Source organism: Haliotis rufescens, unplaced genomic scaffold (assembly GCF_023055435.1).
Source record: "Haliotis rufescens isolate VD_foot unplaced genomic scaffold, xgHalRufe1.0.p SCAF_7, whole genome shotgun sequence".
Taxonomy (NCBI): Eukaryota; Metazoa; Mollusca; class Gastropoda; order Lepetellida; family Haliotidae; genus Haliotis; species Haliotis rufescens.
Window position 1 is genome coordinate 13,489,797 of NW_025964361.1, and position 24,763 is coordinate 13,514,559.

Consider the following 24,763-nt stretch of genomic DNA (forward strand, 5'->3'; position numbering starts at 1 on the left):
AAATACTCGACTTGATCGGTCAATCAGAGGTTTCAAATCACAATAAACTGAGTGAAACAGCCGATTTGACAGCCGCGTCACCGGGGAACCTGACAGTTTTAGAATAATACTTCGCGTACAGTCATTGTCAGTAGGCATATTTAAATAATTATATGTACAATTATAGGCTACAAAATGCAAAGTTGCTACTACAATATTCAAATGATAACGGAAAATGGTGTGGAAGGAAACCTTTGCACGTTTTGCTTAGTTTTCTTTTGGGGTGCCCACTTCATGGTAGCTAACGAAATTGGCGTGCTACATGCTTTCAATGCCTGTCATAAGTTAGAGTGAAGTATATTATGCTTTAAACAAACTGCTTGAGCATAAAGAGCCCCATGTTTTGTTTGAAGGCTGTTGTCAGTGATTCAGCAAATTCTGATCGACAATCCACTCAAAACAATAGACCCAACCTATGCTGCTTCCATCGATATATTTTTTGAACACTAAAGAGTTTTATTTAGTCATGGTAGAATGGAGATAAACATACTGTGTTTTCAATGTAGAGCTAGGCTACCTGCATATTTAATCTCGCTAAATTTAATATTTGAAATCTCACGCAAAGCAAATTCCAAATTCCAAATTCAATTTAGCGAGGTTAAATCTACAAGTAACCTGTCTCCGGTTTTGAAGACACAGTGTGTTTAGGAGAAGTTGTGTACGGCTAACATGTTTCATTTGATAATAATCATGAATCTGTTACATGTAGGATGTTTGCAAAGATATATTGTAATACTATTATTGTCATGGTAGGCTGTGTCGGTATTTCGCGGCAGAATCAGTTCCAGAACCTCATGTTTGTTGTACCAGTGACCACTGAGATCAAGACGGTTACAGTGGCTCACCGTGTCCCGACCTCGCCCTTGCTGTCATCCGTCGATGTGAAGCCAAAAGTGATATAGCTGGGATATTGCTGACATAGTTGTAAAACAACATTCACTCATTCACTCATAATAGTGATAAGTCAAATAGTTGCCTGAAATAAGTAAAATATACATACACGAATAATATTTTGCATTAGTAATCAGGAACACTTCGATGTATATGCGTCAAATAATGATTACACTCAGAACGACTGTTTAATTCCGAAGTCCCATAGAAACAAAAGGCAGTGGGGTTCATTCAAGTGCGTTGCTTCACTACATTGAGTATGGATGTAGAATTTAAGGTAAAGTAGTATGTTGAAGAATGCGTACCCAGTATTTGTGGCATGGGTTCGTTCCTTCAAAATCTGCACATCGACCTTTTTGACACCCTTGATAATAAACAATTTATAGATTAGTCATTGACTATAGTCTTTTCAGCTAATAGATACATGTATGGCTGGTGGGGGTTGCCTCCCTTAGCCCGTTACTGTTGTCGTCATGCGCTGGTGAATCGTATTATCAAACTTTGCTGCTGCTTTACACACAAATGATTTCATTAAAGATGTACATGTGAGTTACCTGTGGTCGTGAATTGTGATATACATTGGGTGCACTTGATAATGTTTAAAGAAGTTATCACAAGATCCACGAATGTGACATTATTTGACAAAAAACTGTCGTTCTATTACTGCAATGACACACCGTAAATCCGAACCGTGACGTTATTTTGGTAAACTAAGCCGGGTTTTACGGTTGACTCAGTCGTTCCAAGGCGCCGAAATTCACTTTGCGGAGTTGCACCCCTGTAAGGTTAGGTTAAACATTGCTCATTTTCCTGAAATATGGGCATTAACATATCACGTCACAATGTCAGTGATTTTCCTTTTGGTGTGTCGTGCCGAGAAACATTCCCATCATATCATAAATACTTCTATTAGTTATATTGCTTTGTATAAAAAACACACTATCATTGTAAATAACACAACATGAAGAGATGCACAATACAGACCGAATCCTCATGTCATAGGCGTGACAGTGTGGTGACAATGCACGCATTTAACAAACAGGATTAATCAATGATAAGCGTACCCGGGTGTCGCTGGGGACTATTACAGTCGAGGCCTTACCTTGATGTTGAAATAGGTCACATCGGGACGTGTATGTTGTATTATATCGATAGTCTTTTCATGCGAGCGTCGCCATACACTCCAGGCAGACCACCGTGTACACAGGACTGAGGTATCTCTGAAACTGGTTGTACAGGTACATTGTGGTGGGATATAGCAATCACTATCTTCAGGGAGAGCGGTTGGCGACGGCCGGACGCCATTATGATTATATCTTGTTTCATTGGAGTATGTGTGTTGTTATTCGGGCCGCTGGTCTCAAGTAAGTGTAACATATATTGGTCATAACATATTGTTTATGTGTGAAATTGTAACTTGTAAAATACGTTAAAACAGGTTGTACATAGAAACAGTATTGATTCCGTTACTGAGTTTAAATAACATTGTTGTTCTGTTCTATTTAAATGATAATAAGACACACCGTATGTATCTTCAATTTGTGAATGTGTCTGGGAATGTATAGTATGAAATAGTCTCCTCTGTACACTGTCGGGTGTGTTGACACGGCCAGTCGGCTGTTGAAACAAGATGGCGGGCTCCGCTATTGCTTAATGTTTACATACAGAACTGGGCCAGCTGTCCAGATTCACTCAACATAAACGCCTAACAAAGTAAAATGACACGGCACACAGCAACTATCGCCTTACATCTGCGTGTACATATATATATACCTTATATATGTGAGGATATCAAATTATCAAGTTGTTTTTTTGCCGTTCAGTATTCTTGCACCCAAAGTTATTGTGACTATATCAAATAATAATAATAATAATAATAATAATAATAATAATAATAAACAACTCCAGAATGCCATATCAAGGGCCACAAATACCTATGCTGTACCCATCCTTTCATATTCTTTTGGTGTTGTTGATTGGACGAAACAAGAAATTAAGGGTATTGACACCCGCACACGAAGAATCATGTCTGACAATAGATCCCACCACCCTCGCTCTTCCCTCAATCGCTTATATTTACCAATCATTATGGGGGGACGTGGTTTGATGATAGAATAGTTGTTTTGTGCACTTTTGCACACATTTATTTGTCTGATGATCCTCTTGTGAAGCAAGTCAAGACTCATGATGAAAACAAGGCATTCCACAGATGTGGGACTCAATGTCGGTGTTGATATTGTTGATGGTTCTGTACTGCTGGACGCTACAGAAATAAGTGTCAACAAAGCGAAGTGCCATATAAAGTCGGCCCAGACTCAGTTTTTCAAGGAAAGGCTTTCTGAACGACTACTGCATCGAGTTTATGTGCAGTGTGTTTAGGTGATCAGCAATCCTGCGCTTGGATGAAGTCGTCTGGCCTGAAAAGTGAAACAGAAGGCTTTCTGTTCGCTGCTCAGGACCAGTCACTTCCCACTCGACACTAATGTGATTGACAAGATTGAGGAAAAACATGGCAAATATGCGGACCTCGCGTTCGAAATGTCACGCTTGCTACCCAAGTACCAAGTTGTCCGGCTCCCCATTGTTTCTGTACCTTAGGTTTGGTACCTCCCACTCTGTTGACTGACATGGGAGAGTACCTGGGTGTGCTACCAGGAATACAGTCCTGACAATATGCGAATGCAGAAGGCCGCAGTGTTGGGGTTAATAACAGTGTTGCAGTGTTAATGATACTACTACTACTACTACTACTACTACTACTACTACTACTAATTATTATTATTATTTGCTGATGATGAACCTAACAAGTGTTAATATGCCAGGGTCACCCTAACCCTTCGCTGCCTTTGTTTATTTTAATATGACTACTACTACTACTACTACTACTACTACTACTACTACTACTACTACTACTACTACTTCTAATACTGATCATAATAAATGCTGAAATTATTCCTCCAAAGTCGTAAGAAAGCAAATAACACCCTATTAACACCAGCCACTATATAAATAAAAGGAAATCAATAATGTGATATACGTTTCTTACAAAAAACATCGTGGTAAACCCAACCGTCAGTGCGTGCTCACTGGTGAGACAGGAATACGTTAAACAACAATCCCAGGTGGTGTAAGGTAATGTGTTTCTTTGCATACAACCTTCGGTCCGCTTGAAGTAACTCTCATCAAAATTATCAGTGCAACCACCGTGTTCGACCTCATGGTCGACCGCAATTCATAACTGGGCTTCAAGAATGTTTATTTGTCTCAAACCAGTTAAGCTAGTCCCAACTAAATCTTGCAAACTATGTCCTGAGTTGATAATGACACAGAACGGGCTCGGGATGTTTATAGGCTTTTGATTGGTGTAGCTGACGTGTGCACTTATCGAGTAATAAATATCGTTGTTAAGCAAACAACAATCCCAGGGTCGCGTGTTTAAAGGAGAAGTCAACAGCGTTACCCATCCTGTTAGCGTCGGCGGCTTCCCGGCTGTTTGACAGACAGACAGACAGACAGACTGGCAGATGTACAATGTGTAAAACATTTTTCCTTTTTTGTAAAATGTAATTGCAGGTTTTGGCGGTAAGAGGACATATAATATTATATGACAAAATATAGGCTATTTTCTGTTTATCACCCTTATTTCAGAGACTACTTCGTTCAACATTTCACACAGGACATTCGCCTTCCACAGCGCCAAGACACTGAAAACACTTCCTGCCTTCTAACGGCATGTTAATATACCGTCCTAATTCAATTTTGATAATTCAGCCAAAGCGCTTCCATGGGCACGGGGCATAGGGCGGATGACATACTCATCAACGGTATAGTCATGCTTTAAACAATAGGTATACTCCAAGTTTATAACCTCCCGTGCGCGATGGAACAACGGGATGTGATATTGCATTTTTCCATTAAATTTTATGTGAATGAAAAAACACACGTCTAACAATAAAACACGATCGAAACAATTATCTGGGGGAATAAAATGTTCCAAGTCCAGATCTTTTAATTTACAATGGGTGCGGAAGTTAAGATTTGTGTCTATTCTGGTTGCCCTGAGATTACTCCATAGAGATTGGGGGGAGCGGTGCGATCTTGGTTTAGATTGCAAAGACGTTTATATTGTCGAACCACACTTCCCCATTGGCGTACTACGTATACTGGTGGGGTCCATGCCACTTCACTGCTTACAGCTTAGTTTGGGGCATACTTTTTCACACCCAGATAAAAACGCATTGCACGATTCTGTACAGCATAATTGTACGGCTTATTATTCATTCCCCAAATACAAGATCCATATGATAAAACCGACCACCCATCGTGTCACGTAACGTTGTATATGAATGGTATTGCATACCACCTTATATGTTATATCAGTGATCAGTAAATCAAGCGCTCTGCTAGCAACTGCCTTGGCCGTACGTGTAAGGTCCAGATATCCTGTTAACAATACCCCTAAAAAGAAGTAACTGTCCAATATTTCTAAAATGTGTTCACCCCAAGTGAAAGTAAAGTTCGTATGATTGCGGTCTAAAATTTGACGAATAACTACTTGCAAATATTGTGCTGTTATTACACCAGTCACCAAGACATTCAAACATAATGTTAAGACAAATGAATGACTAGTCGTTTGTTGGTATATATATGGCTCTCCTGTTACGGGATTATCGAATTGCCAAGAATGATTGTTCAGTTGACTCAGGAACATGTCTTTAAACTCCATTGTACACGAATGACATTTCAAACAACTTGTATCCGACAGAATGTGTATTTCGTTTTCCTTTGCAAAACGTTTACCGATGTGCAAACTTTTGTAAGAATCCACTGCATGGAATCACAAAGTTTACACATCGGTTTTTCGATTCATACCCCAATGAACCGAAAGATATACACCTGTGAATCCTTAAATAGCATATTCATATATATATATGAAACAGTAATAGTAATTTACCTTAACCCTTTTTCATTGCTTTCTCAAATAACGCATAGTTGTATTGTTTCCAGGTCATTTTAGGGTATCACTAAAATGTCATATCATTTTTGTGCATATACAAGCATGATGCCATCCACATTCTGCAATTTATTACATCATCTGCTTCATTATCTGAGGAACCAGTGTTACTTATGTGACGGTTCGTCAAGTAATGAATAATCAGACCCTTGACGATCCGGGTTAAAATAGGTCTTCAGCAACCAATGCTTGTCGTAAAGATTGGTCTCTGTGCGTGTCGTATGAGGCGAGTAACGGGATCGCTGAATTGGTTGATCGATGAATATCAGTCACTGCATTGTCTGGTCCAGACTAGATTATTTACAGACCGTCATATGGCTGGAATATTGCTGAGTGCCGCGTTAAACAACAAGCAAACAAAACAATGAACCTTCATTGTTCCTGAACTAGGTGATCTAAGATGTTAAAAAGAATGTATACATTTCCATATACGTATTGACAGTAAACGTTTTTCTTACAGACGCGTGCAACGTTACGCTCTATGCTCAAAGGGAACCCCTGAATTTCACATCTCCTAACTACCCACGCAACTACACTAGGTACGTAAAGGGATATTCCTCTTCATGTTATTTCAATCTCTCAAAGAACATGTGTCCTCGTGAATATCCCCAAGATTCATGTATATTCATATATGCTTATTGTATATTATAATTGTTATCATTGATACGTCAAGTATTGCAGAATTAATTACGCACAGGTTGATGTTGGTCCTGCAATATGTTCAGGCCATGTTGCTTTAGTTCCTTACACACCTCTTTTTTCTGCAGCAATGACAACTGTTATTGGGACATCTACCCTCAAACAAGAGGGTACAGAGTTGTACTCGACATGGTGTTCTCCGATATTGAAGGCTCATCCGGATCCACTTGTCGATTTGACGCCCTAACCATATACACAAGAAATAATGGTAAAATATTCACTGCAGTTGAACATTGAAAACTTCATTTAGCTTAAATAGATTCCACAATAAATAATTATTGTTACACAGAGCTATATTTAAGAATATGTAGCAATATGAATTGTTTGATTACATGTGAAGTGATTAAAGATGTTCTGAAAAGGCTTATCGCCTGCTGGTTATTGCATGTCATTGCAATATGTTTTCATCAATACTTTTTATACTTCATTTGCTAGTTACTCAGACAAAGTATAACATTATAACACGTTCGTGTTTCATGATCTCTGTTTGGACATTTCCGAAAGAAGCTTATTGATATTAGCTACGTTTTGATTTGCAGACATCCTACGTTTTGTTTATTTGCAATTCGATTTAAGCTGAATCATTTTCCAAAACTGTTACTGATAAAAATATACATTTAATGTTGTAACAAGTAATTACTATTTATAAACAGCCCAAAATACACGAACAACAAAATGATTACTGACAATTACATTTTTTTCCACCCTAGCTGATCAAAACCAGACCGATTCCCACCGAATATGTGGACAAATCAGATGGAATCTTATTACCCATGCGAACCAACATTTTCATGCAGTGTTCGAGACTGATGGCAGTGTAACCAGAGGCGGTTTCCTAATTAGGTATTATGAAACAGACGGTGAGTAAAACCATGACCTTGTTTATGCGATTTCCTTTTATAATGTGCAATACCTCAAAAACTTTAAATTGGAAACACGATCGGTTTTGGTCCATTCTATCATGACAAAATGACCATTTAAATGTGAACTAATTGGTAATAGTAGACGTCATCGGTGATGTGAAATCAGTTGAGTCTAATGTTTCCGTTGCATAAATGGATAAAAAATCAGGAATCAGTGAAGATCTTTTTAATCCAAAAATATGTTTACTTTGATACATTTTATCTGAATCACTTGATTAAATAGACCCAATACAGTAAACCTGTAAAAAAATATTCAAATCGAAGCAGCCCTTACAATGGAGAGGTAAATTGTTTTTCTTCATTGGCAACCAAAATGCAAGATTTTAAAAGGTCATTGTAGAATATGTCAAAATCAGTGCACAATACAAACTTACTTTGACTGAATGCATAGCCAGATCTTCATGACTCACGTGAGTCATACGAATTATATCCTTATCACACTCAGGGGAATCAAACTGTGGCTTACCTCTCGTGGCAACTTCTGCAGGAAAGACCTTTACCTCGCCTGGGTACCCAAACACCTACTTTCTGTGAGTAGTTACCATACTATAATGGCTAGAGACGCAAATATATCTGTAACCATATATGTGATAGAAGATCCTATATTCATTATAATATTGTTTACTTTACCACAAATACAAAAGGTATTTTCATAAATGTTTATGTCTGAAAATCAACAACGCGTTTCAGCTTCAAGGTCTATATGCATATATTCGCTGGGCGAAGTATACTGCTAACACGTACTCTACGTTGATAATGCCTGGCAGTTGATTCAGGATTGAGAAGGACAGTTCGAGCACAAAAGTTTCTCGGCATAATGGCAGTTGCCCATCTGAGTGTTTCACTTGGAACTGAGTACATTCCAAGATTGCCGCAGAGTTATTGACTCCACAAGTGTATATTTTGCAAATATGTCTGAAACTATTTCCACATGCTCACTGGAACTCTTGTCCCAACCGGCCACCTCTAAATGTTTACTGTCTGATGTCTTTTCGAAAGAGGATTGTGTTTACTGAACGCAGTTCTCAAATACTCCGTCAATAACACCATTGACTCTTATGCTACCCCGGAAACCACGCGTCTACTAGTTCGTATAACACAGAGTCGGGAACGTATGTTAGTGTGGTTATGTTTGTACAATTGAGTCAAATACTATTTATGCCACGCTCTTTAAATTAGGCATCGCATTCTCAGTTTTTGCACAGTGTCAGTCAGTCAGTTTTTATTTGTACAATTGGATATGTTTTTGCATATTCTTTTTGACTGTGTTGGACCCGCCTGCTTTTATTCAAGAATACAGTACTGTTGCAGAAGATATGTTAGTTAAAAAAACGTAGCAATGCAAGCCGTGTGTAATCGGTCCCACGTACGAAGTGACAGTTTCGCGCTGCACACGTTCACACGTCACAGCCACAGAGACAGTATTAAAATGATTCCAGGAACTTAAGATTTTTCTTCTTTAGATAAGTACTCTGGTTGTACTAAAATTTCCATATGGTTTTTCATAAACTGTTCACGTGCTTGATCAGCTATGTTTACATTTTCAACATCCGGTGATAGCCGTGAATTCAAGCATGAATTCGGTATTAAGACTGCAGTTTTATACAACTATAAGTTACAACAGTGAACATAGAGACTTGAATTTGTATGTCATTACTGCATACATACATCTCAGACGAGACCAGGTCAAAAATATTGATTAGGATTACAGAGAAAGGTGGGATGTATAAATTCCAAAGAATGAAGGAAGAAGGAGGTAGACTATGTAGACAGGTGACTTCAGAGATGAATAATATTCGTGCGTTGTTGGATTATAACGAGATTTTGCCAGTTGTACAAAAATGTAACCTGGTATTGACAAATATTACAACTTTCTTCATTCACATGATGCATATTGTGGTGCTTTAACCGCAAGAAGACTTAAAAGCTTGGGTATGGTGAAAGAGACAAAAGTCTTCTGTGGAAGCTTGGATAGAAGACCTGAAAGACAAAAATGTAAAGACTGATGGTAGTCAAAATGGTAATGAACAAGATGAAGAAGATAGGCATTCTGAGGTTCGGCATTCTAGAGGTACATGTTGTGTTTCGTCAACAAGAGCAAAAGTCCAACTATTGCATCAGAAGCAGGCTTTGGAGGTGGAGGAGAATCGTTTGAAACAGGAGAGAGAAAATTGAGCTGCAAAACGGAGCTTGCTGTAGCAAATTCCAAAGCAAAAGCTTAAGAGCAGTAGGGAAATCCAAATAATTGGGATAATGGAGGGAACAAAAATCACCCAGTTGACCTTAAGCGAGTAGTCAAGCGGTCAGCAGAGATTACTAATCAACAGGAGCAACGTCAGCTCAAGCACCATCATCAAGAGTTTTGTGCCACAACAGTGTTTAAGAAATCACAATTACTTCAGCCCAATTCTATCATGCAATTAATTGCAAAAAATCAAAGACTGGCCTCAATACCAGAGCGAAAAGTTCCCATGTTCAAAGGGGATCCATTGGAATTCAAAACCTTCATACGGGCCTTTGAACATTGCACAGAAGGTAAAACAGAAAATTCTAAGGGTAGGCTTTATTATCTGAAGAATACACGTGTGGTTAATCTCTTGATTTAGTGAGGAGTTGTATACACATTGCTGACTCAGACCAAGGGTACAAACAAGCCAAACATATCTTACAAAAGAATTTTTGGAAACAAATTCAAAATAGCTACAGCTTACACTGAGAAATTTCTCCAGTGGCCACAGGTGAAGCCAGAAGATAGTGGTAGCTTGACAAATATGCCTTGTTCCTGATTGAGTGCCATAACACACAGGACGACATTGAGTACATGAGAGAACTGGAACACCCTTTAAATATGAAAACAATGGTTTCAAAGCTGTCCTTCAGAATGAAAGATTGATGTCATCACTCACAGTATACAAGGAAAGTAAAACAGAAAGTTGCTTTCAAGGAGGAAGAGTAGGCCCAGATCTGGTGATATCGCAGATGGATTGGCCTCATAGATCACATGAGACAATGCAAAAAAACAAAAATGGGAAAAGGACTCAAGAGTTGTAGCTTTGAGACATTGAGGTACAAGCGGGCAATGGCAAAGACAACAGGAAGTATATATGAAAGAGTTAGGTGTATCTCCTTATCAGAAGATTAATGCATGCACACCTTTTTGTGTTTATTCTGTGATGGAGAAATATAACATAAAGCTTGTTTCAAGGTTGAGAAGCAACCTTATGAAGAGAAACTTGAATTTCTGAAATCGAAAGCAATGTGTTTTGGGTGTTCTCAGGTCACTCAAATAAACTTTATATGAACAAACTTGCATTCTGACTTCTATGAGAAAGGTGGCAGGTCAGTCAAAACAAGTGTCAATGACAGAAAGACAGAGCGGAAGATTGTTTATAGCAATTGTGTTGAGACATTTGATGAAGCGTGTGGCTGTACTAAAACAGGTACTGTAGGCGGGTCAGTGCCCATTGTTCCAGGTAGAGATCAGGTAGAGGGTAGTGGTGCTACATGTGATATTTGTGCATTTGTAGACTATGGAAGCTCAGCTTCCTTTTGTACTGAAAGTCTTACGATGGAGTTAGATGTCGTGGGAAAGCAAACTCAGAAGAATGAAGCCATCCATGAGGACCATAGGATGTTCATGATTGACTTACTGAATAAAGGTTATGAACAGAAGGTACCAGCTGACAACTTGCGTCAAGACAGTGGTATGACATGTTATATTACCCTACCAAGGTATATGAAATCCACAGAAGCCGGACAATATCTGTGTGATTGCTCTGCAAGATGTCAGGGTACTTCAAAGGATGACCAACTGACGGGGATATCAGCAATGACTTGGAAGAATATGAAATCACTGTGCACCTATTTTACCAGTCCTAGTTGTGCAAAGTATGGTCTCAAATGGACAGCTACCTGTCACTTTGACAAGGAAGTCATTAATACCGTAGATAGAAACCTTTACATTGATGATTGTTTGAAGTCAGTGAAAACCGAAATGGAAGCTATTTAGTGAAAGACCTGACCGATATCTGTGAGAGGGGAGTTTTCAACCTCTTGGAATCTATTCGGGAAGGAAGAATAGCGAGCGAAGCGAAAGCTTTGGATTTAGATAAAGACACATTGTCTATGCATATCACACTGAGCATTAGGCATGCATTGGTGTGTGAAGTCTGATCAATTCATGTTTAAGCTTTTAATGAAAGACAAGCCAACAACTAGAATAGGCAATCTTTCCATCAGGAGTTCTGTTAAAGACCCTATGGCTTTATTGCTCCAGTTATCCTTCCAGCAAAGATGATTCTTTAAGAACTGTGCAAGCTGAAAAGGGATGTTGACATTCCAGATAGACATCTCTTTAGTTGTAGTCCAAGACAGAGGGTATGTTTATTTACCCTGAAAGGTCCATATAGTTTGAATACTTGTAACATTTGCATTATGTCTGGGCTATTCAAAAACATATTTCTTACAAAATACATCTCGACCATTTTGCCAGAAGGGGGCGTTAAAGGCATGACTCAGCACTTTTTCCTGAAGGTGACAGTATGTTAAGAGATAACCAGGATATGGATGTGTTACGTATAGTGGTCAAATTCTATGTTAAATCAAATCTTGAAATATGATATTGTATTATGAAAACAAAAAACTGACAAATTGTATTTAATTTATATATATTATTTACAGTCAAAATGGCAATTTAAGTTATTTTTTTGTAAACTTCAATTTCTAATTGGATTCATAACCAAACTATTCTCCAAATTCATGAAACTTATGTTGATTTTGTTAGAATGGGGCATAGCCAGTATAAAACACTGCAAAGGTTATTCATTTTCTGACACAAACGTAAACTAGTGCTACTTTTATAATACTCTATAATATTTTTAATACACCAAAGGGAGATAACTCCTCCTTCAAAATTTTCTATGTAGCTATTATTCGTGAGTAGAATGTAAAATTTGATTCAAGTTCTTAAAACTTCTTTCAAATTTCACCATCTAGTGGTATATCTCACAATTTTCTTCAATGATATCACTGTTCATCATGCACACAACAATTTTCAGTATGTCTTTGTTCATGCTTCCAGCATGGCGGCCATCTTGGCATCAGGGACCAGTCATTGCACTTGCTTGATGGATTATATACTAAAACTTCATTTGAGAGGTTAATTGATTAACACTATTCAAATCTGGCCCTTTTTATTACATTAATTGTACTTGAACTGTCTGAAATGTCACAGTTTATGATTTTAGGATGGAGTTATCTCCCTCTTCCAAAAATAAATCATTCTGACTCCTTTGAATAAAACTCTGAATCTTTATGAATAATCATTTGAAAGTATTGAAGATGAATAATATTGTTTCAATAATGTTGGGCTTGAAAAGCAAAATAACTGACAAAAAATTAAAACCTCATATTACAGGAGTAAGAAGAAACAAAAGATGGTACTTTGCAAACAAAATCATAAATATTATGATATTTCCTATCAGAGATAAGACATTTTGATATAGTGGGTGCAATATTGTGTTCTTTTATAACGTATATGCTCATACCTTCACTTCAATACCCAAATAACTTTAGTCATTCTCAATTTTTATTAAACTTATCGCATTTTCCTTAATCACATTGGCGCTAAAAAAATTGCTGTGTCATGCCTTTAATGGCATACTGTGAGGAAGTGGTCAAGATACAATTTGTAAGAAATTGATTTTTCGAAAATATACTCAATCTTCTTCATGATCCACATTTCAAACCTTTTGGACCTCTGAGGTAAATAAATTCCATGCTATCTCTTGGACTATTGGCAGAATCGTCTAGCAGAACTGCCACAGTTGGAAAAGGTTTCATTCAACAGATGAAATAAGGATTTTGTTAAAATAGTTGCGACACAAATCCATCATTTCAGTGACGCAGATATTGTGTAGTTAGCTATTTGGGACATGTAAATGAAGAGGGTGACATATCACTGTTCCTTGTTCTTGAGAAAAGCTCGCGTTGACCCCCTGAACCAGATCACCGTTCCCCTGATTGAATTATTGCTGCTACAGTTGCAGTTCGAGTTGATAATCTGCTTAAGTGAGATATCTCAGTGGACAAAAGCGTTTTCTTGACGAACACCATATCTGTGCTGAGGTACATTGAGAATGCCAATAAACGGTTTCATTCTTTTGTAGCCAATCGACGTGCGGTTATACATTAAGGTTCAACACGGCATCAATGGCGCTATGTAGAATCAAAGTTAAGTCCAGCAGATGATGCTTCCATGGGATTGACAGGAGAAACATTATGAAAATGCAAAAGATGGATGACTGACTCTTAGTTTTTATTTGACAAGGAACATGAATGGCCAACGTCATCGACCTTCCCGATGCAAAGGCGTTAACTGACTATAAAAGTCCAGTTTCCACCCTTGCTGAACTAGGCTGGAATTTCTGGGCTCGAACGTAGCGCCACTAGTGGCTATTACGAGTTATGTCCATTCTATGTCCCTCCTATTGACCAATCTGATTCCATCTCTCATATCACATCCATTTCCTTCAATCAAAATGGCGGTGCCCAGTCAAAACGATCTGATCGATAATCAAAATATATATTGTAATAAAACGAAACGAGTCTTACTCCGCGTAGGGCATCAAATCACTTGATCACCTTGATTAAAAACATGAAAAGATTTCCAAAATGTCTGTCGACGCCCATTTGATGGTATGCATGCTTTGCAAATCCTGCAGTCTACCGAAATCTGCACGTTGAAATCCATGTTGTTTACGAACCGGTTGTATAGTTCGTTACGCGACTATGCATAGACTCGTTAGTTCAGCCAAAATGTAACTTCGGAATTCCTTTGGCAAGGGGGGAAACTGGACTTTTATGGTCAGATAACGCCTTTGTCTCGGGAAGATGACGGCAGCATGTTCAAAAAACATCACCATAGACAATGTTGATGTGAAAAGGCAGACAGTGAATGCAGTACAAGTTAGTGATTCTACGAAAATTCTGCTGAAGTTGTTGCAACATTCCTCAGACTGGTACAGACTTAGGAATCTGAAAATGTAATAATTCATTCTGTACAGAAACTCTCGTTTCCACATGAAATCGAAGAGCTGGTAAAGTCTCAGATTTCAACTGGTATCAGTAAAGGGAGTCAGATCTACAAACCACTTATGAAAGACAATTTACTGAAGGTTGGTGCACGTCTCAGAAGAGCCAGAATGACAGATTTCAAGAAGTACCCAGTACAGAAATACTTTAGAACAGATTGTTCGACGTTTTGGGTCATGCTGACAAATCATGTTCTCTCCCGATTACTCACAAGGTATTGGACCCGTGAAGATCCGGGGTAGAATATGTCTTCAGCAACCCATGCTTGCCGTGAAAGGCTACTCTATATGCTTGTCGTAAGAGGTGACCAACGGGATCGGGTGGTCAGGCTCGCTGACATGGTTGATGCATGTCATCGTATCACAATTGCGTAGATCAATGCTCATGATGTCAATCACTGGATTGTCTGGTGGAGACTCGATTATTTACAGACCGCCGTCATATAGCTGGAATATTGCTGAGTGCGGCGTTAGACATCAAACAAACAAACAAACAAACACAAGATATTGGATTCTCAAGGTTAACCCACTGATAAGAAAAGTTATCCACAGATGTGTTAACTGCAGACGGCATTCTGCTTGTGTTGGTAAGCAATGGCCAATCCCTTTATCACTCCAGAGGACTCTCCATTCACATATGTAGGAGCAGATTAGTTTGGCCCCTTTGAGATCAAGCGAGGCCAGGTTACAGTCAAGAGGTATGGAGTTCTCTTAACGTCTCTTGCAACACGCAGTAGCTTGTTGGAGATTACGTACTACCAGCATGCATTGCGAAGATTTAAAGCAATGACAGTTCAAGTGCAATTAATCAGATATGTCAAAAGGACTTATTCAATTGCAACAGACAGAGAGCTCCGAACTACAATTCGAAATTGGAATCATGCTGTTATCCAGACAAGTATGATTCAGAAGAATGTAGACATGGTTTTGGGGATCGCTTCATGGAGGAGAATGGGAGAGACAGATACGAAGTGTCAGAAGAATACTATATTCACTTCTGAAAGAGCAAGTAGTTGATGATGAAAGGTTACAACCCTCAGTGTGTAAAGGGGAGGCCATTTTAATTGCAGACCAATTTGAAGGCTTCAATTGATCCAAATGATCTGGATGCTCTGATACCTATATCATATGTTATCGGATGTTATCTCTCGGGATGACTTGTATGAACGTACAATTGCAAACGTAGACGTACAAATTTAATACCTAGCAGAGTTGTTTGGACGAAGGAGTACCTACCGTGGTTTCAGATACGACAGAAGTGGACAAAATTTACGAGAAGCGATTTTGTTTTGGTAGTTGATGACGCTGCATAACAATAATCATCACCTATGGGACGAGTCATGCAAGTGTATCCTGATAGCAAAGGTTATGTGCGTCGTGTTGAGGTAAAAAGCAACAAAACAATGTACTGAACAGGCCTACAGCGAGGCTATGGATACAAAAGCAACAGCGTGCCCAATTTCGTCTTTATTTCAATGTACCTGAAGAAAAGAACGCATGCTATAGCAACCCCCGAATATACCATTGTTGACACTGTGAATGAAAAACGATGGTGCACCACAAACCATCCAACAGCGATCATCTGAAAACGTGGTGAGGAAAATAATGTTAGGTTCGTTTGACCAAAACGGTGTTCATATGACTATCTGGAGGCTTATAAACATCACAACGTGTGTCCATTTCTCATGCCACATTTGTATAGTGCGGTATGAACTGTGACTAAATTGTACTAACACCACAGCACTAAATTACATTATATGAAAAGTCTCACGTTTGTTGCGCAGTATTTGATTTTGCATACATCAGTAGGTGAGTGAGTGAGTTTGGATTTACGCAGCTTTTAGCAATAGCTTAGCAAGATCATTAATTGCCTTCAGACATTGTACACATGTGGGGAATCGTCCGAACCACTATGCTGCCCCACCTACCCTATACTCATCAGTCGGATGGATTAGTTGTATAGCCTTACGCTTAGCAACAAACGTGTTTGTTTGCAGTCGACAGTCTTGTACCTGGACTATTACAACAGAACAACAAAACCAAACCATCCTAATGTACCCCACGGACTCCGTACTTGAGCGCGCCTCTCGACGTGGAATTTGTGACAGCGATTACGTCACTGTATATAACGGTCAGAACAGTAAGTAGAAACAATGTGCATGTATTTTAATTATGCTAACAAATATTCGTAACGGTGACATGATGATGCCCCCCTGACCCCAGTAATACTATTTCTGTGTTTAAGTAATGACTCGTGGTTAAGAAAGCTGACATTTCGTGTATAACGTCAGTGTCTCTGATAACTTTCTCCCAGCAGCAATCTAATTTGTAACAGAACAGCTTCTGTCGAATGGAAGAACAACCGCAAGACGTCTTGTGGTCAGGTTTGCATAAACCATGCTTACCTTGTTGGTCTCCGTCAATTTTGAAAGATGGTATTCAAAGATTAGAGAGTCACCATGTCTGACATATAGATAACACAGTGTTCTGTTCAAGGTTCTGACATACTTGGCACTTTCTGTGGGAACGAAAGACCTGTCTTTTCCAGCGGGGGAAACTCACTGCGTGTTCGTCTGCAAACTGATTCCTCCAACAACTACAAAGGATTCAAAATGTTTTACAGAGCTGTGCCTGGTGTGTATGAATTGAGCAGTAAGATTTCTCCTGATCAGGAAAACTCCGTCTTCACCGCTATTATGTATTACATGGTATTGTATAGGTGTAGATATACATGTTCATGACACACAGAACATAATTCGAAAATGATTAAATATCAGTTGTAAATGTAACATAGCTCATGTACCACCTTTCTCCATTGTCAGCAACAACCTGCAATGGTATGATGCCCTCTGGACGGAATCCAATACAAATTGTGTCCCCTGGATATCCTAATAACTACCAAAGGTAAATAACACACATCTATTACGAAAACATTCGGATTTTAGAATTGAATGAAACATTAGAACTGAAGTTTCCTTTGAATGTGATAACCATAACAACAAATACAAATTAAAGTAAAGTTTTTTTATATGACTGATTTTTTTTTCTTTCCCCTAATAATTTAAGAAAAAGAAAGTGCCACATTACCATGTGTAAATTACTAGCACTCATGATCCAAAGAAAAACAAATTTGAACAGCACTGCATATATTTTAATGATGTGGTAAATACAATCGACACTATCGATATTCCTAAACTGAAATCGATACTATTGATCGGAAACTGATTTAACAATTGATTTATTTACTTTAAGTGCTTACCAATTGCAATATATCGATATTTAGTTACACCCCTAATTCACATGGTACTACAGCATAGATGATGATGTTATTAAAACAATGCATAAATAACGGAAACCAAAGTCTGAATCTCTCCAATATTAGCTTTACACAGCGTTGCTGTGTTTCCAACGCTGTCAGGTGCAGGGCAGAGGCCCAATTGTAAAAGCATAAAGCCAGAGACAGCACGTCGATATGAACATCTGCACAATGTTTAGTGTTATTCTTTTGAGTCCCACGGCTTGTTAGGGCTGACTTACACGTGTCAATATTCTTCAGATATGTAGTGCTAGTTTACATCATCACATCATCAACAATTTCTGAGGAAAAGACTGTCACGATATCATTGCAAATAATGTCATCAAATTTACATATGCATTTTAATAAGATGGTAAACGAGTATCATCTTTCCGAGGCAAGGGAGTTTACTGACTATAAAAGTCCAGTTTCCACGTGCACCCTTGCTGAACTAGGCTGGAATTAAAGACTTATAGCTCGGCTGAACCAACGAGTCCAATCATAGTCCAATCAAATTCGCGTAACGAAATCGACACCCAGTTACTAAACTGACGTCCAGATATCTCTCTTTCGAGAAGTAAGACCCTCGATCACGACACATATTTTGATTATCGATCCGATCGTTTTGGATTGTCAATTTGAGGGACATAAAAGGGATTTGAGTTGTAATAGCTTCTAGGTGGCGGTACGATCGAGCCCAGAAATTCCAGCCTAGGCCGGCAAGGGTGGACACTTGGCTTTTACAGTCAGTCCGTTGCCTCGGGAGGATTATGTGGATAGGCATGTGTTCTCTGTTTAATGATATATTTCTTTATATTGCAGTGGATTAGACTGTCAATGGACTATAAATGCGCCGTCTGGAAGCAACATCACGGTTGAAGTTCTGTTTGTTGATATGGAGATAGTGCCATCGTGCACAAACGATTATCTACTTTTTAAAGATGGTATGTAAAACATATATATGTTTGTGTGTGTTTCAATATTCCAGCTTTTTGAAGGTGCCCTGTAAATAATGTAATCTAGTTTGTTTCTTTGTTGATTAACGCCTCGCTCAGCAAGATGCCCCACACATGAAGGCGACATATTAATAATGAAGTTGTACAGATCCACGTCGTGGGGTACGATAACATGCAGTCAACTAAGTCACCGAGCCTGACAACCCAATCCATCTGATCGCCTCCTATAACTAGCATATATTGCTGGTGGCCAATTTTAACCAGGAATCCCTACGGGATTAGATGTGCATTCATGAGAAATGATATAACAATATAACAGCATCAATGGAAAAGCGTTTCCTAACAAGATCAATATTTTATTGTCAATTTCTATATACGAATTAAGTGCTTCACAGAAATCAGAAAAGATTTAATTGAGAAAACATGATCGATAACTCACGAGAACGATGGTTCAGTGTATGGGAGACCCGTGAAGATCCGGGGTAGAATAGGTCTTCAGCAACCCATGCTTGCCGTAAAAGGCGACTCTGCTTGTCGAAAAAGGCGACTACTTATAACGTGATCGGGTGGTTTGGCTCGCTGACTTGGTTGATGCATGTCATCGATCCCAATCGATGCTCATGATATCAATCACTGGATTGCCTGGTCCAGACTCGATTATTTACAGACTGCCGTCATATACATGGAATATTGCTGAGTGCAGCGTTAAACATCAAACCAACCAACCACCTAGTGTAATGGAGTCCTGTATTTCTAGTTAGGGTCATAATTATACTGGAGGTATATCAATGTAGCAATGAAAGCACATTCGTTAATTAATCAGTGATGTATATTCAATGTATTTACATTTAAGGCACTACAAACTCTGCTCGCCAACTGGCAAAGATCTGTGAACGAACGTCTACTGCCATCGTCAGCTCCAGTAACCACATGACCATCATATTTCATTCAGACAGTAGTGACACAGGAAGAGGATTTCGCTTGCAGTACTCATCTGGTAATATTTCGTGAAATTGTTTTTGATATTTTACAAAAGTGAACATGTTGGTTTTTCACAGTAATCTAGTCATCAAAGTCTAGTTCTTGTCTTCCTTTGCAAAATATGAAAATATATTTTCCTTGATGACCCCAGAGGCACCTCCTGTGAGAGACTTTTGCCTTTTTTTAACCGAGTAACAGCAACAGAGTAACTTACAACTTACTGTTTGTGAGGCATCACCTCATGTTTGTGCACTTGACTCCACCAACATCAATGTGATGTGACATAACGATATTAATCCCCGTAGTTGCAATCCCTTTCGTTATCAGAGATCGTCAATTTGTGGTTTTGAACAATTGTGAATTATTATAAATATGCTCATTGTTACATTATGTTTTTCTTTTTATTAGTTATAGCTCCCATTTGTGGATTATCAGATCTTTACGCGTCTTCTGCTGCATGGACGAATTTGACTTCTCCTGGCTATCCTTCGAACTATTTCAAGTATGTGTAATAGTTAGTTTGTCAGTTAACATCGCTACTCATTTAACAAATATCCCTCCATACATGACTTGAATTAACACTGCACATGTGACAGTGAAGTAACACTCAACACGTGACAAGGAAGCAGCACTACACACATGACTGGTAAGTAGCATGTTACCTGAAAGCTTGGAAACTATTGTCTTACCAACTGAAAAGTATTTTAATGATCATGATGTGACCTTTTTCAAGCACATTAATGTACGTATCATGGGATATCACATGCACATGAGAAGCACAACAATTGAAGATGATTAGCATTATGGTTGGAGTGCGCGAGCGAGTTGAGTTTAACGCCGCTTTGGTATGGTGCAAACTAACTGAGAATGCTCATCCGGTCGATCGAACCGGATTTCAGCCCATGATCATAGTTCTAACTCTCAGGCACAATATAGCCAATTAAAACTCTGTCCAATCTTACTCCACTTATAAAATTATTACAATAAATAAAATTAAATTAAATTTATAAAATAAAAATATTATAATAATAAAAAAATAAAGTCCACGTTAGTCCATCATCTTCTTTATATCAGTTTCAGACATAGTACTTTCGCTGTCTCATGACAGCTCTTCAGTGAGTGTGTGTGTATAAAGCTGATGTAGCAAGTTCTATTTGCAGCAACCTAAACTGTCTGTGGACAATTTCTGCACCCGCTGGATATAAAATAAAAGTCGACGTTGTGTATTTAATCATGCAATACTCGCCAGCTTGTTCAAAAGACTACCTTCTATTCAGTGACGGTAAGCAAAATGTACATGTTTACAAAGGTATTTTAAATGAATATAATCATAACTGTCTTTGTGCTGTGTTGGTGTCTGATCAATATCTGTTTTATTAGTTTTCACCATGAATCTGAAATAAGTTCACTGTATAACGCTACACCCCCAAACATACGACATCAACAAGCCAATGGCCATCGTGTAGACAACTTAAACGCCTCAGCTGCTTTTACTGTGATTCGTAATTATTCGTGTAAGAAGGGCTCATGAGTGATTACTGGCACAGAAATATATTTGTTCAAGGTTACTTTTTAGTTCTTTCTGATCAATAATAAGTATTCTTAGCATCAAATTGACTTGAATACTAGCATGCATACATGTAAGTGTGTGCCTCTAAACCGACGACTGGAGTCAATACATATATTCACTTATTTATTCAAGGTTCCACGTCTTACGCCACTCGTCTGGGTAAATATTGTGGTAGAGGTTACAACAGCAGGGAAGTCGTCAGCTCCAGAAACTACATGACCATCACATTCCACACCGACGGCTCTGACACAGCACTTGGATTTAGACTGAATTACAAAGCTGGATCTTTCCTTACAACTACGACAGGTACAATGCTTGTGTGTTGAGGGCCGGCCATTGAATTATCGGGTTGGGGTGGGCTTGGGGTTGTGGTTGGGGGTCTGCCGTTAAGGGTTGGGCATATTGAATGTGCTTTTGTCTGGTATTGCCGGTGGAGATATTTACTTCGTCCTGATTCAAGACACGCTGAGAAAATAAGACACAGTTTAATTAGACTTACGTTCACAATGGATGTTGCGAAACAAAATGTCGCCTCCTTTTTTGTTTATATAGAGAGACCAAATGTGCTTCACTGTGGAGGTCCGTCGCTCAGCGCCTCCAAGTTCTCCTGGAGATATTTGTCGTCTCCTGGCTATCCCTATAACGACTACAACAAGTAAGTAAATCGATGTAACATCTTTGGTTTATTGCAATTGATTAATGTCAAGTTAATATAATCCCACCTTCCTGCCACAAAGTGTTCTATACTTAAAACTACCCTTCCTAACAGGAGGGGGCGAGGCCACGACACACTAGCCTCATTGGCGTTGCAGTTCTGGATCGTGTGCGGATCCTATTATCGTGGTTCCAAATCCTAGATTCTCCCTGACCATTATCCTTGACTTGTCTGAATCATAATCGTGTCCGTGGGTGTTACCTTGTGGTAAAAGTATTCGATGCACAACATTTAGAACCTTCTTCTCGCAGTTAAGGAAGCCATCGATCTATACCCTTAGGCTGGAAAACCTAGCATAACACATGACCATAATACATAATACAACTGAATTGAAGGACGCTAAAAAAGGTCAAAACTCTATTGAGTTGAAGCAAACCTTGGAAATAACGTGACTCGCTCCACCTACGTGTACAGGTAAGTAATCGAAATCATTGAGAAATTATAGCTTGTTTTTTTTTGTAGCATGGAAAATCCTTATTCAGTAACGTGGCTCATCAACCGTGTTGAAAATATCAGTTTCCTCAAGGATGGCGATGCAATATCATATCTTGTTACAAATTCTGATTCTTGTTTATTTGTTACGCCGAAGGGGTAAACGTCTAAAACCTGCATCTTTCTGCTTCCCTCACAAATTGAACTGGCATACTGTGATATGTCTGGAATATTGATCAAGGCGTCATAAACCACTCACTCATCATGATTACGAAGTCAACTACATTTCCTAGGTTCGTAATCATGCAAACACCTCCGTGGCCTAGTGGTACAGCATCCGCCAGGAGAGACGTTAGTTCCCGGCCTCGTCATAACAAAAGTTAAAAGATGGTAAATGTTGTTACCCTGCCTGGCGCACGGCATAAAGGGTCTTAATCAAGATATGGTTGACACGGAGGCAGTATACTGTTTCTGAGTAACGTATTCTTGTAAACTGTGGCATGGTATCTCATCACCATGCACTATGAAATGACATTTGTCGCGGCTAGTGCAAGCAGCCACTTAAAAAGACACGTGTTTGAGAAGTGGATAAACCTTCCAACCTTGCCGAACTTGGCTGGAATTTCTGGGCTCGATCGTTCCGCCATCAGTGGGTATTACGAGTTATGTCCAATTTTATGTCCTTCCTACTGACCAATCAGATTCTACCTCTTATATAGCTTACATTTGCTTCAAACAAAATAGCGGCGCCCAGTCAAGACGATCTTAACGATAACTAAATCTATATTGTAATATGACGGGTCTTACTTTTGCATCAACGCACATGAACACCTTGATTTCAATAAATGAAAAGATTTGGAAATTATCATTCTGTTGATGCCGAGTTGGCGGTACACATGTTTTGCCCAATCCTGCAAGCGACCGAAATCTGCACGACAGTTTACGAACCGGGTGTTGATTTCGTAAAGCGATTTTGATTGGACTATGCATAGAGTCGTTAGTCCAACCAAAATGTAACTCCGTAAATTTCATAGTTATGGACTTTGGTAGTCAGTAGACTCCCTTTCCTCGGGAAGACGATAAATGGTATGATATTATTTGTTGTTAATACCTCAATCGAAATTAAACTAAGATAAACACATGTTGATCCTAATTAATTGGCGCTTAGTCCATGGGTAAACATGTACGTTAGTTCGATTCATAGTTTCTCTCCAAGTAATTACCTCCAGCTGCTGTTACTGCCTTGGGGCGGAAGGGCAGTGGGTAAGTTTGGTTTGCCGTCGCCTTCAGCAATATTCCAGCAAAACCATGGTACACCAATATAACGTTTCTCACCAGGGATGGTAAAACTTTACATCCTTTTTCCAGCGTATGGCAGGTGTTGTGATGATGATCCCAATTATTCAATAGCTGTAATAGTCTCCGAGCAAAAACGAGGGAATACGAGAACATGACTGGGTGAGATTACAAGGGTAGAAGTTCAAATTGTGCAGGACATCTGTCCCAAGATGTTCAAACAGTGTACAATATGTCAATACATCTAACAATGGTTGAGTAAGTAGGTTTAATGACCCTTGAAGATTTCAGCTATATCAGGGTTTCACACATCGCACTCATGGGGGAATCGAAGCCAGAGATTGAGCATTGCGAGTGAGCGTTTTCACCACTAGGCTACCCTGATCCAAGTATGTAGCAACATCACGATCAGGTGGCAATTAGTATCAGTGAGGAATGTTAGGGTAGCTCAGTGTTTCGCTCCACATGGGTACAATGTGTGAAGAACAAATGGAAGAGGAAGAGTGATGTTAAATGATGGGTTGTCGCAAGTTTTCGTGTCTTGTTCTGTGAATACATGTCACTCTTTACGGATAGCAACTTCGTTTATTCCATCCACAAAAAAAATCCATATGACCAACCCTAAAAAGTGCCAAGTAGTTATGTTCTCCCAACTTGTAAATCTGATGAAAATCTGAACTTATTGACTCTTATAATTATATGTTCATGATTTAGATCTTTCTTTGCAGCAACATGGACTGCACGTGGACAATTACTGCATCTGTTGGATATAAAATAAGAGTTGAAATTCAGGTTCTTTCTGTGGAATATGAAGCCACCTGTGCAAAAGACTATCTCCTTTTCAGTGACGGTAAGCACAAT

The 24,763-nt window shown here is 38.9% G+C and overlaps 1 protein-coding gene across 1 annotated transcript in view; it reads left to right on the plus strand.

Annotated features, from left to right (window-relative positions):
• The first annotated feature begins 2,011 nt into the window (after positions 1–2,011).
• LOC124141869 (cubilin-like) overlaps positions 2,012–24,763 on the plus strand; it is a 29,651-nt gene continuing 6,899 nt past the window's right edge. The window contains exons 1-15 of the mRNA XM_046510039.2: positions 2,012–2,294; positions 6,405–6,483; positions 6,712–6,851; positions 7,354–7,503; positions 8,012–8,096; positions 16,655–16,797; positions 17,154–17,291; positions 17,480–17,561; positions 18,775–18,896; positions 19,762–19,905; positions 20,298–20,391; positions 21,050–21,171; positions 21,592–21,765; positions 22,012–22,114; positions 24,631–24,752. Coding sequence (XP_046365995.1) covers positions 2,237–2,294; positions 6,405–6,483; positions 6,712–6,851; positions 7,354–7,503; positions 8,012–8,096; positions 16,655–16,797; positions 17,154–17,291; positions 17,480–17,561; positions 18,775–18,896; positions 19,762–19,905; positions 20,298–20,391; positions 21,050–21,171; positions 21,592–21,765; positions 22,012–22,114; positions 24,631–24,752 — 1,756 coding nt within the window. The 5' untranslated portion in view covers positions 2,012–2,236. The remainder of the gene's footprint in view (positions 2,295–6,404; positions 6,484–6,711; positions 6,852–7,353; positions 7,504–8,011; positions 8,097–16,654; positions 16,798–17,153; positions 17,292–17,479; positions 17,562–18,774; positions 18,897–19,761; positions 19,906–20,297; positions 20,392–21,049; positions 21,172–21,591; positions 21,766–22,011; positions 22,115–24,630; positions 24,753–24,763) is intronic.